Here is a 12,418-nt window from a genome sequence, read left to right as displayed (position 1 = left end):
TTACTGACTCTTGCGTCACTGATGAAAGTGATGGTGCTTGACGGACAACAGCCACTTCAGCCTGTAGGTTTCCTGCTGCTGTATTAACACACGCTCTCAGGATTTTACCTGCCAAAGACTTCATTTTATTATGGGTAAAATGGACATTTCAGTGTGCAGAACAATGCACAAAGGGATCTTCAACTACTAGGTACGTGTAAAGCGCATTCATGTTTTACTCTTGATAAATATACATAAGTCTGATGCACTTTATGCCCAGGTAAGACACTGGACAGAAGTTAAGCAGAAGAAGCTTTTATGGAAGCTATTGCGTCTATAAGTGTCTGATCTCACACACACACACACACACACACACACACACACACACACACACACACACACACACACACACACACACACACACACACACACACACACACACACACACACACACACACACACACACACACACACACACACACACACACACACACACACACACACACACACACACACACACACACACACACACACACACACACACACACACACACACACACACACACACACACACACACACACACACACACACACACACACACACACACACACACACACAGTCTAATGTGTGTTATATGTTGTGTGGAGGTCAAAAAAGAAGGACATGAATTTATTTCTATGTTATGCTCACTCCCTCTTGTGGTGGAACGTAGGCTTACATCAGAGCTTTCACATGTGTGTAAAAAAATCTTAAGTCCTTTATTTCATTCCTTTTTCTTCGACTTCATTTGATGGAGGCATTGAGATGTATAAAAGGTCACCACCCCACATCCCCATTCACATTTAGAAAGTATTCAAATGTGCTCGCCTTGACAACCTTGAGTGTGATATTGCTCGAACAATTAGTTTCGCAACCGGACTGGACTGTTGCTAAGCAACACGTAAACATTTCCCTGCACACTAGCTTGCTACTCTGTGTAAGCAAGGTCGACACATGACCACAAGCCAGCTTTATTATGTACATGTATCTGTATGTTTCCATTTATTGAGTCTGTTGTTGACAGTCACTTTGGTGGCATGTGTGATTCTGACAATGAACAGCTGATCAAACTAACGGTCCCTGCTCTCTACTCTGTATTCAGCTCACTCAACTTAACGGTCCGAATGTCAATGTTTGGCTTATCTTTTTGAAACTGATTCTGGGAGCAGTTCAAAGCCTATTCTTGCCATGTTAGATTTAGCTTCATTTATCAATTTGATTAGGTAGGCTCATGTGGAACTTTGTCATTTGAGCACACCTGGAGGCTTGCACTGAAGTATCCAGAAATAATTCCACTCAAATGTTATTTGTGAAAACATGTTCATCTTTCCTGGTACAAAGTTTTTTTATGATCTAAGACAGATAAACAGCCCTTAATGTAATTAACAGTTATTTAAACACTTGTAAGGTGAGTGATTCATATAGTGAAAACTCCCAGTGATGTTATACTGTATATCAGCTCTCAGGGAATGCCTCTTGTCCAATCCCATCACTTGCTTATAAGTAACTGTTCATATGAGTGTCAGTCAACTAAGTATTTCTTTAATCAAGAACAGCCCTTGTATGACGTGCATTTAATTCACTTTTCAATGCCAGCCTTGGCTTCCATGATTCATTATGCAAAATGTTTTGATGGTTTTTGGACCTGTCCGTCTAAATATTTTTCAGCATTTGTGAGTGAAATTTGAGTTGCTTTGGTTGTTGTTGGTTATTAAGCATTTATACGGACGGGTTGAGTTGCTCCCCGATCAGATTTGTTCTAACACCAACTTTATAGCATCTTATTAACTTGACATAACCACACATTTTGAAAAGATATATAACTTATATTTGCCAGGTGATTACAATTGTACAACTCATTGTTAAAAAGTAGATATCATCAACAAACAAATCAAATCGATTTCACACTTTGCAGGTGTGGGCTACTGCTGAGGAAGAAATGCAGTGTCGATTGCGAGCTCTTGAGATCTACAGGACATTTTTATAAGTAATGAGATATGTACACACTGTGTAGTGTATTTTAAGGGGACCTCTAAGGACTGTTATACCACGGAACGGCACGTTGGGTACAGCTCACTCTCCGTCGCTCACTGCAGTACATTTGGATGTGCTTTTTACATTTAGATGGTCAGCACAGATGTCCATCCTCCGCAGAGCTGGGTCTGTCTGACGTTCCTGTCTGTTATAGGGACGGTGTTCGTTGCCACCGTACTCTACGGGGGGATTGTTGGGTCTATGTAAATTTATAAATAAGTCATAGAGTGTGGTCTATACCTACTCTGTAAAGTGTCCTGAGATAACTTTTGTTATGATTTGGCACTATAAATAAAATTGAATTGAAATTGAATTGAATTGTATCTATACCATTATATATACCACAGATCCTGAAAAAAATGTTCATCAAAATCTTGTAGTCCACTAACCACAGCAGAGAATCCACAAGAGGGCGATCTAACACAAGAACAAGGTACAAGCAGTGAAGGTGATGTAAGACCCCAGCGAAATGCAGTTTGAGCCTTTTTCTCCACAATTATACGTCCTCTGCTTGATTTGTTCCTACACTGGAGGTTCCCCAATAGTATGCCTATCATTAGACCACAATAAGTGTCAATACAACTAAATGGGACGATTTCAAACCATACAGCCGGATTAACAGGCTCTTTTAGAGAAACATCAAGACTCTGATCAGGCAGCTTACCTGGTTTGGGGTTTACCACAAGTACACCAGCTGATTTACACGTTATTTCATCAAGTGAGCATGAGTCATTGTTTCTCCACCACGAGTGTCTCAAAAAAGTACAGGCTAAACATAACACTGACAGCTCTGAGCGTTCAGCAGCCAATTCATATTCATGTATTTTATCTGGACAATTGCCGCAGGGGAACTGGAGTCCTGCCTTAAGCCTCATCACATAGAACTAGTATCACCAGAAAATAACAAGGGGTTCATGAAAAACCCATCACTGGAGATCACCAGGGAAAGCTGTCATTTACAGATAAAGGAGGAATTATTGTCTGAGTTGTTGGTAGACTGTTAAAGCATTCTACAACGGTAAGTTTTGCTTAACAGCAACTGTGGCAGCTAGTGACAATTCTGAGATAATAGTAAATGTTCAAACGCAGTTGTAAAAGAAGCACAAGAAGATATGAGTCATCAAGTCAAAAATATGACTCTGCAATGTCAGTCAATCAACACTATCTAAAACCTGCCAACATCAGCTACTCTTCCACTGATGTATTAAGAGGACAGGATACGACACTACAGGCGAAGACCCATTCCTTCCTATTCCATATCCGTCCGAGCAGGCTAGTTCTGGTGTAGCGCTTTGCTAACTTGAATGGGGATAAAATGATTCGATTGTGCGGCTCATCCAGACTTTCAAAATGTAATCCGAGCGAATAAATCCAATTCTGTTGTTGTTGTTCTGTCATTTTGCCTGGATTGTGATGCTCCAAAAAATGTATCCGCTAAACGACAGACTTCTCTTTCACCATGTAAGCCAATGGGAAATCATGGCATCACGTAACTTACATGGAAGCTGGAATATATATATATATATATATATTATTGTTTTTTTTTTAAATGTACTATTTCTATCTTCCAGAAATAAAAATGTGGGGTGCGTGCAGGTCATAAAAAGCAGAGGTCAAGAGGTCATTAATGTATATCATGATGTCATTAAAAAAAAGGAAGATGCCCATCAAATAATCCATGGAGCTTAATTTAATAATGTATAAACAAAAGCTGACCTACAATACAAGTTTAAGACAGAAATGTTAAACCACTGCCTTCCCTGCGGTACAATTTGGTGTGCAAATGAAGTCTATCTCTCACCGTGGCTGTAGCTGATCCCTGGGCTGAGGGTAGAGGGAGAGGCCACGAGTTCCCTGTTAGGCGTCTGGAGGCCTGCCTCCTTCTCCCTCTCCCTCTCCTTGTCCCGCTCCTTCACCTGGCGCTGGCTCATCCTGCCTGGGGTCAGAAGGACGGTGTCATCACTGCACACTATGGCAGCTACGGACAGAGACAGAGAGAGAGAAGGAGCGAGGAAGGAAGGGGGTGCAAGATAAAAAGGAAGGACATGTGAGGAAAGATCAGACATGCTGCCATGCTACTTCAAATCAGAGAAGATCTACAGTCAGCCCTCTTGTGGAGCATTTGCTAGGTGCAGCTTTCGACTTTATAACACATTTTTTACAACTTAAATAATGTTTGTTTTCATCCATGTCTTATGATTGGAAAACAAGGTGTTTCTTGACTGCTGATAACCTCTATACGAACGCCTGTCCCTTATCACTCCACCTTGTTTACCTGCTGCTAATGAAGCAAACAGACATGCTGTTCATGGGGATCTCATTTCACTTTGCAGAGGACATAAATGTTTAATGTTTTGTTTATGTTTAAAATTAAATCACAAGGAGACATTCCCTGATCTCTAGGGCTGCCCCCAATTAAAAAATCATTAGCAGACCAAATTTTCATTGGTTGATTGGTCACAGGAAAAAAAACAACAACATTTGGAGCTGTTCCTTGTCAAAATTAAGTGAAAATCTATTTGACTGAAGGCTAGTATTGGGCCTAAAAGGCTGTAGGGCTTTTAATTTGAAGGGCCGGATAGAGGAAGTCGTAACACTCACTCACTGTCAGTGTTTTGTTTTAACAGGGCAGGTCCCTTGGCTGTACATCGTTGTAAGACAGTTGATCATTATGAGCCAATCATGTCGGGAAAGACGTCTAAAATATGGGATCACTTTGAAAAAAACAAGGATGACCCCAAGAAGGTCACATGCAAACTTTGCCCATCATTCATCCAAGACCAACATGACCTTCCACCTTAGTATGTAAGTAACGTTAGCCTAGCCTGGCTACCTGCCCATGTTTAGAAAGTCTCCTTGCTGATTTTTTTGGACACATTCAGAATTAGAATCTGAAATAATTTGCAGGTGTCATTAACAGGCCTCAGACTTATACTGTGGATGCGTGCACTTGTAAAATAATAAGAATTCTGCTATTCAGTTGCTCATCGCTCTAAATGACGACAACTGGTCTGATCTCGATATACTAACAGTGAGCCGAGAGTCCATTTTGGAATAACTCTTAACATGGATCTCCTTAGAATTGAGAAAACTAGAAGTAGCCAGAACATAAAAGGTTTGCCACAAGTGAAGATAGATTAAGTGTTCTGTGGAGCTAATACAGCACCAGCCTGCTACAGCCAAAATGTGATGTCACTTCCTTTTCTAGCTCTCTTGGAAGCTACAATAGGGGAATCTATTGGTTTTATTGTTTTGTTAAGCCTACTGATTTATTTTTAGGGGATTAGGGGGAATGAGGAGGCCGGTATGGATTTGTTGTACCTCTTAGGGTGAGGGCTTGGCAGACAACTTTCTTCAACATTCAAATATGTATAGGACCTATCTAAAGTGTCTAATCAGTAGTTCCCATCCTTTTTTTTTCCAATGCAGGTTAATTTAAAGACCTTTCCATCAACACACCCTGTTATATTCCAAATGTTTTCATTTAAATTTTATTTGCTGCAGATCTTGTTTTACACTATTCATTAGATACAACTATATATTCTGTTACAATATTGTTTTTGAACAAGACGTAGTCATCCTGGAGTTTTTAATGGACTTTAAGATTTGTCTCTTTTATTCAGTGGGTTTGCATTAGTATTACTACCACTTGGAATGGCATATTTATATTTTTCCCAATTGGCTGAGCTACTCCACAATCTTTCCACAAGAAAAGGATTATTATGGTTCACACAGTCCTCATTAAGGAAACGCTGCATAGAAAGTCATTTTAATCATGAGAGCAATTAAAAGTTCAGCAGGGGGTGTGATTGTCTTTTTAATTTAGCAAACTAGTGAGATCCTAATCCCTGAGGCGTGTTCTACAAGGCAAGTTCAACATACCCGGGATTTATTTTGGCTTCACTAACCCTAACAAACGCAGTTATGTGAAGCGGTTACACGATGATGGATATCAACTCCATAAATCAACCCAGGGTTTCCCAATCTTGCCATAAGAAAACTGTAATTATTAGCCAAATACATATCAATTAAACACATAATCCAGGCAACAACAACAGAAGCAACAAAAAGCAACATAGCTGAAGCTAAATCAAATGCAGCATGGCCCGCTTGCAAAAAAAATTGTATGAATGCGTAAATGAATGAGAAAAAATGGGAGAGTTGACCAAATTAGTTATCCTTTAACGGCACTGTACTCGATATTCAGAGTATTAATATAGCAGCAAACACATATTCACTATGTAACGATGAAGTGGAGTAATGGTGTCCTGAGCAGAGACTGAAGGACATACGGTCCAGCTGCGCGTGCATGTGAAAACTTCCCAATTAATGTATTGAGGTAAGAGCTGTGTGGAGCACCTTTACCTGTATTGTGTTATCCTCACATGAATGTGTATTTGTCCCAGTGACCTGTTTAATATGTACATTTGTGTATTCCGTTAAACAAATGTGTTTCTTAGAAGTATTCTTATGGTGTGTATGGAAACAATCAGCAGTCAACAATAAGACCTCAGGTACGCACATACATAAACACATACGGTGACAAAGATTTGATTTCATTTGAATCTCCACTCCAGCACTCAAAGGAAGAGAAAGGTGTGATTTTTTAAGGAGGCAGCAGTTACTCTACAGCAGTCACTCTACAGACCAACAGCTTATACAATTTGAAAAGCATCAGTCTAAAGTCAAGAGGAAGCCCCAAGCTAAATATATGTCAAAGGTTTCTCAAATGAAGCTGGACCTTTGCCGTCATTTTATTTTTCTTCGTAAATCAGTGCATTTGATCACTCTTTACGTCTGTGTTTTATAAAGTTTTAACCATTAAAATAACTTATAAGAGCTTGTGGCTAAATCCTAAACACCATTGGATCCTGGAAACTGTCAGCAAAACCTTACATTCCTGACAAATTACGGTTTAAGACAAACATACATACATACATAAGGTCTCCTCCAACGACAAGTACACAACATAAGGGATGTGACGAGTGTGCGTGTTATTTCTTTTTTTTTTATCATGTTGCTGTTGCCCGTTTCAACCTACAGTTTTGTATTTTAATCAGTAAACATTTGTTTATACATGGAAAAATCATACAATGACAAACACTTTGTCAAAATAAAATGAATATAGCCTAAATTAAACAATCAATTTGATTTTTCTGGAGGAAAAGTAATCGCTTCGATTAATCGATAAAATAGTCGATAGAGGAATAAATAGAAAAAATAGTTGTTAGTGGCAGCCCTAAAGAGAATATATATATTGTAGATTTTAATAAAGGGATCTCTTTAACTAATTATTTGTGTTCAATCTCATTTTGTTAAAAAAAAAAAAAAAAAGAATTGCGGAGAAAATCGTGAATTCACTATCTTGACTCGTATCGAATCACATTCTGTGTATCCTTACATCCCTACACAGTACCATGGAAAAATAAACACATTTGTGGAATATGGGGGCCTTTGATATTCGCTCTTTGTCCAACATGAAACACACAAACAACCCATCAACCCTTAAATACTAGCTCTGACCCTTCCCCTGACTGTGTGCACTGCCCTTAGCCATTCCTCTGAAAGGTCACTGGCTTACCGGAGGTGGCATGGTGCTCTCTCAACTCTGCATGGTGCTAGCAGGGCAAAAGGGTGAAGACAGAAAAAGAAGAGTACAAGAGGGAGAACAAAAGTGATAGTAGGTGGAACGAAGAGAGAACACAGGATGAGATCGATTGAAAAAGTGTTTGAGAGATTTTGGATAAAGATTAGAGGAGGGGAAGGAAAAACGGGTGTCCACCAAGTGTTGTTGACCAGATGTTGGCAGCGGCAGGTGTTGCGTGCAGCAGGATGGACGATTGCAGGCAGCATCGGCAACAGCAGGAGAAGCCGCAGCCACACGGGAAGACAACACATGATAAAAAAAAAAAGAGGAGACAAGAGACAGAAAACAAAAGACAAAACAGACATTAGTTTAACCAAAATGTTAACAGAGGACAGCTTGACACAAACCTGGCAACAGATGGGGACAATGGCCGAGATAATGATGGGAGATTGGGTAATAAAAGAGGATCAAGACTTTGTAACGATGCGGATGGTGTCGCACAGGCCGCGTCGTAATGATTGGCTACAGGACCCGTAAATTCTTTTGTCTGAGAGCATACGCCGATGGCTGAGAGGGTCCTTCTTAAAGCCCTCCAACCACGTACCAACCGCAGAAAGCATGAAACAGATATTACTTGCTGAAGGGGGTTATATGCCCCTTCTTGCAGTTTCGCACTCACACACACACACACACACACACCCACAGTTTTGAGTTTGTCTCTCTGAGCTTCAACACCACAATCAAGACTTCAGTTTTGTCCTGGTTGAGCAGTTGACCATTAACCACCAAACTCACACATTCAAAGTAATCTCTCAGACTCACAAGATGTCAAGACATTGCAGAATATTCTCAATCTCTCCATCCTCTGGAAAACATTTGGCTCCCGTGGAACTACCCATTAAAGAAGACCCTAATCAGCGCATGATGGCAATCCGTACAGCTTGAGCGGATAGCGTGGAAAACTGGCGTGACAGTCATACCTAGAATGATGCTGGATTGCCCAAATCCGGTCAGGCGAAACACAACCACAGGCAGCTCAGTAAGGTAAAGACAATGCCACTGATTGGATATTGCTCAGTTAATCAGGAAGGGGGAAGCAAACCTTTAAGTTCTGATTGGTTAGAAACTTTAAAGCCACTGTCTGAGAGGATAAACAATACTAAGAGCTGCTTACAACAATAAGGTGAACAGATTAGGAAACTGTCACTGAACGTCAGAGGTCTATTAACAAGGCTTCGTGGAGAGGCATCAACAGAGTTGTTTTCTAATGTTATCTTGGCTCAGCTCGTTTTCACGCAGTGGGAAAGCACAGTTACACTTTGGCCACTCTCTCCGGGTTACAACACCGACCTAAAGTCGCAGGGCACAGAAGTTCGAGGAGTTTGTGACTGGAAGGCTGAGAGGATTCCTAGATAGCTCTTCCTAACTAGTCCAGGGATTCAATTCAACTATATTCTCTTTTCTTACCTATAAGATAATGCTATGATTACAGCCCGAGTCTAATCACAAAAAGGGAATCATGACTGAACTACGCTCAGTTCAACAAGAGACAAAATGCTGCCAGTTTCCTTTGACTGACAGTCTGACGTGTGAACCCAACGTGCATCTCTTTATTAAAGCCTCACCTGATGATTAGTGCTGATTAATTATGCAGATGGGTGTGTGGGAGTGGTGAGGAGACTGACAGAGAGACAAAGTGAAGGGCTATGAATAATCTTAGTGTCACTAATTTAAAAATATAAATTGTGACAAGCAGCCAGAGAAAGAGTTTTACTGGTACAGTGATATGAGAGACATGCAGTGTGTTTACATGCAGTTAAAAAAAACATTGTATTCTTACTGCTATCCTTATGAACGGCTGTATGCCACCGCGTTATTCTGCCAGACAGCAGTTAGGCCAAACTGGTCTTAGACAAATCAGAGGAGTTGAGCAAGCAATGGTACCAGGACGTTAGTGAATGCGGTCACGATGTGCATGTATGATTCACAGTTGAAAATAAAAAACCACCAGCCTAGGCATGGCAGGTACTGCTGCAGTACAGGATGGTGAGCAGCCTGCTGTGTTTGATAAAGGCAAACTCAGATGATATGACTCAAAGCCAATACAGTAGACGCACAATGACTGCTCACACATTCAGATCCCAAAACAGTCTGTTCTACCACGAAGGACAAAACATAATAGATATGTAACATGAGGCCCAGAACTCGACCTTGACTGCAGGGGTATTCGCATGAGTTTGCAATTATTACGTCACCTCTCTACCTCAGAAAAGGTCAGTGTCACAGCATTTGTATTCAGATTTAGTTTGAGCAACTTAGAGGTCAAACGTGTGTATCACTGCATGCGTGTCAGAAAACCTATCATATCAAGGTGACATTTTACCGTCTGGGTTGGGATTTTCGTCAGGATTTTATCTGGCTTTCAGACCAAAGCCAACAGCCGTCTGTGTCCATTACACGACATACAAGCACATTGGTAGAGATGCTCGGAATTTAAACTGAAATATCTCAAGTTCTGTCTGAAGCAGGGACATGGAGCAAAGGCAGAGAGGGGAGTAATGTTGCAATACAAGCTGGGGTTTTTTCTTCATTTCTTTTTCTCAGAGAAGCTATTGTGTGGGCCACATGGGAGGTTTGAGAGGTTTTTTTTTAACCTGTACAAGTAGAAATGTTAGAATATCTATGCTTTAGTCATTATAATCTATAGCCATTTTGTTCCTGCTTCGCTTCTGTTTGGCACCTTGCAGAACATTGTTGACTGCTCACAAGGCTACTGGTGCTGGTCAGTCACAACAGCTCCCTGAGCTTCTATTTCTCTGTACTGTGCAGTGAACTCTGGTATCTTATTTCCATATTCATTTCAACACTTTCTCGTACGTCTCTACAATGCATTATAAAGGACAGGGGTTCCATGATGATTCTCAGAGTCCATGTTTTTATTAGACTTTTGATTTTAAGTTCAAGATCTTATTAAAAAAAAATGTATTCTAGATTCATAAAGATCAACAGATTATTCGGTTTATTCCCTGACGACTCGCATCCATAAATACAATTTTTACATACACAAAATATACACATATACGTAGATACATACAGTCGCTGTAAGAAATTCACCCCATCTCCTCCAAAGCCTCCAAACCCCTCTACAGGAAACACAGCCTTAAACACAGCATGCTCTCTCTGCCCCTGAAAAGATGAAGAGTGCTTATGCAGGATAAAATGCCATGACATATTACATAATGTTTAAACATCACTCGCAGCAGATTTCTGACCCAATTTCTTTCTAGTAGCAAGGAAAGAAGAAATAACAACAACAGCCCCCCACCCCCTTCTTGTATATATATGTATATATATATATATCTGGAGGGCATCTTTTGCATTCATCCAGCTCAGAATAAAACCTGTTGATATGCTCTTCTGATACTATATGGACTGTCCTTTGTATCCCAGCAACATATATATGAAAAATGTAGCTAATAATTGCTTCACCCCGTGTCTGTGTACTGTATCCATGGCCGTAGGTCATAAATATATTTCATCATGGAAAATAATCAAGATTAAGATAAAAGAAAAAATATAGAAAAAGACTGAAAGAAAAAGAGAGCAATTCTGTCTAGTGTATGTGCTAGACTGCTGCCGAGCAGCTGAGTCATCACTGGCAGCTATTTGTTCAGCCAACACTTAGACTTTACATTCTGAGAGATTCAGTGATGGTTATACACGTCATTTTATGAGTTTGTTTACTCTATTGTATTCTTGTCACACTGTGGTTCTACAAATACAGTATAAATTACAGGAGAAAAACAAAACATTAAGTTTGTTAGTAATGCTAGCCGCTGCTTGTCAAACCCGAGATGAAAGCCGCGTGCAGCCATCCCTGGCTCAGACTCTGAGGGCCCGCCCACACAGAGACGCATTTTCCTGTAACCGCAAAACTTTAGTATCGCTTTTTCCGACCATCCACACGCAGCTGGCGTTATCGGAGCATAAAAACGGTATCTTTTGAAACCGGATCACAGAGTGGAAAGATTTGAAAACGCCCCCATGGCGTCGCCTTTTGCATAGCGAAACCGCATACTTTGTTAAACGATGCTGTCATCGCCTGACCTCTGAACTGGACTCTGAGTGGCATGCATGGGAATAATTAAGGCCGACCTCATATTTCTCTTTTTTCCCTGATGGTTTGAAGAAGTCACTAAATTGGTCGCTAGTCACTTTTTAAAAATAAAGTTGCTAAGAAGGTGTGAAAAGTCTCCAAATCTAGCGAGACAGGGACCACCTGTGAATGCTTTGGGATGGTGAACAGGCTCCCAGCAGCACCGTCTGCTCATTGAGGACACTAACTACAGAGTGATTGGTGCATCAGAGTCCAAAACCCCACAAAAGTCTCCAATAACACCAGAAACAGTCGCTCGATTTCTTTCTAGGATGGAGGAGGATTTGGGAAGTCACTAGATTTTGCAAGAAACTTGCAGGCGTTTGTATTATAAACAGCGTCTCCCCGTCTCTTCTTCTCTGTTGTTGGTGTGTTTCTGTGGCAGTTACAGCACCAGATCCAGGCCTGGCGTGTGTGCTACAGTGTTTTTAGCCGGTTTCACTGGTTTCGTGGGGATACAGATATTTCTTGAGCTGAGTACGTGTGGATAGAAAACTTTTTAAGACCGACAGAGAAAAAAAAGGTTGTTTTCGATTGTGTGGACGTATCCTGAGTGGCAATCAAACAATGACTAGAGCCGTGTAGAGGCAATCCCCCTCTCAGACTTAATTTTGTTCAGTAT

The 12,418-nt window shown here is 40.6% G+C and overlaps 1 protein-coding gene across 6 annotated transcripts in view; it reads right to left on the bottom strand.

The window, feature by feature from the left end:
• Positions 1–12,418, bottom strand: part of osbpl8 (oxysterol binding protein-like 8) — a gene marked incomplete at its 5' end in the record, with an annotated part of 98,424 nt that overhangs the window by 40,048 nt on the left and 45,958 nt on the right. For 4 of the 6 annotated variants that reach the window (XM_083935545.1, XM_083935547.1, XM_083935546.1 and 1 more), the window contains 2 exons: positions 3,855–4,031; positions 7,635–7,671. In XM_083935545.1, the coding sequence (XP_083791671.1) occupies positions 3,855–4,031; positions 7,635–7,671 (214 nt within the window). The remainder of the gene's footprint in view (positions 1–3,854; positions 4,032–7,634; positions 7,672–12,418) is intronic. The other 2 variants (XM_083935550.1, XM_083935551.1) reach the window with 1 other exon arrangement.

This window comes from Echiichthys vipera, assembly GCF_963691815.1.
Source record: "Echiichthys vipera genome assembly, chromosome: 20".
NCBI lineage: Eukaryota > Metazoa > Chordata > Actinopteri > Perciformes > Trachinidae > Echiichthys > Echiichthys vipera.
Note: the sequence above shows the minus strand (reverse complement) of the source record. Positions and strands in the feature narration are given on the sequence as shown.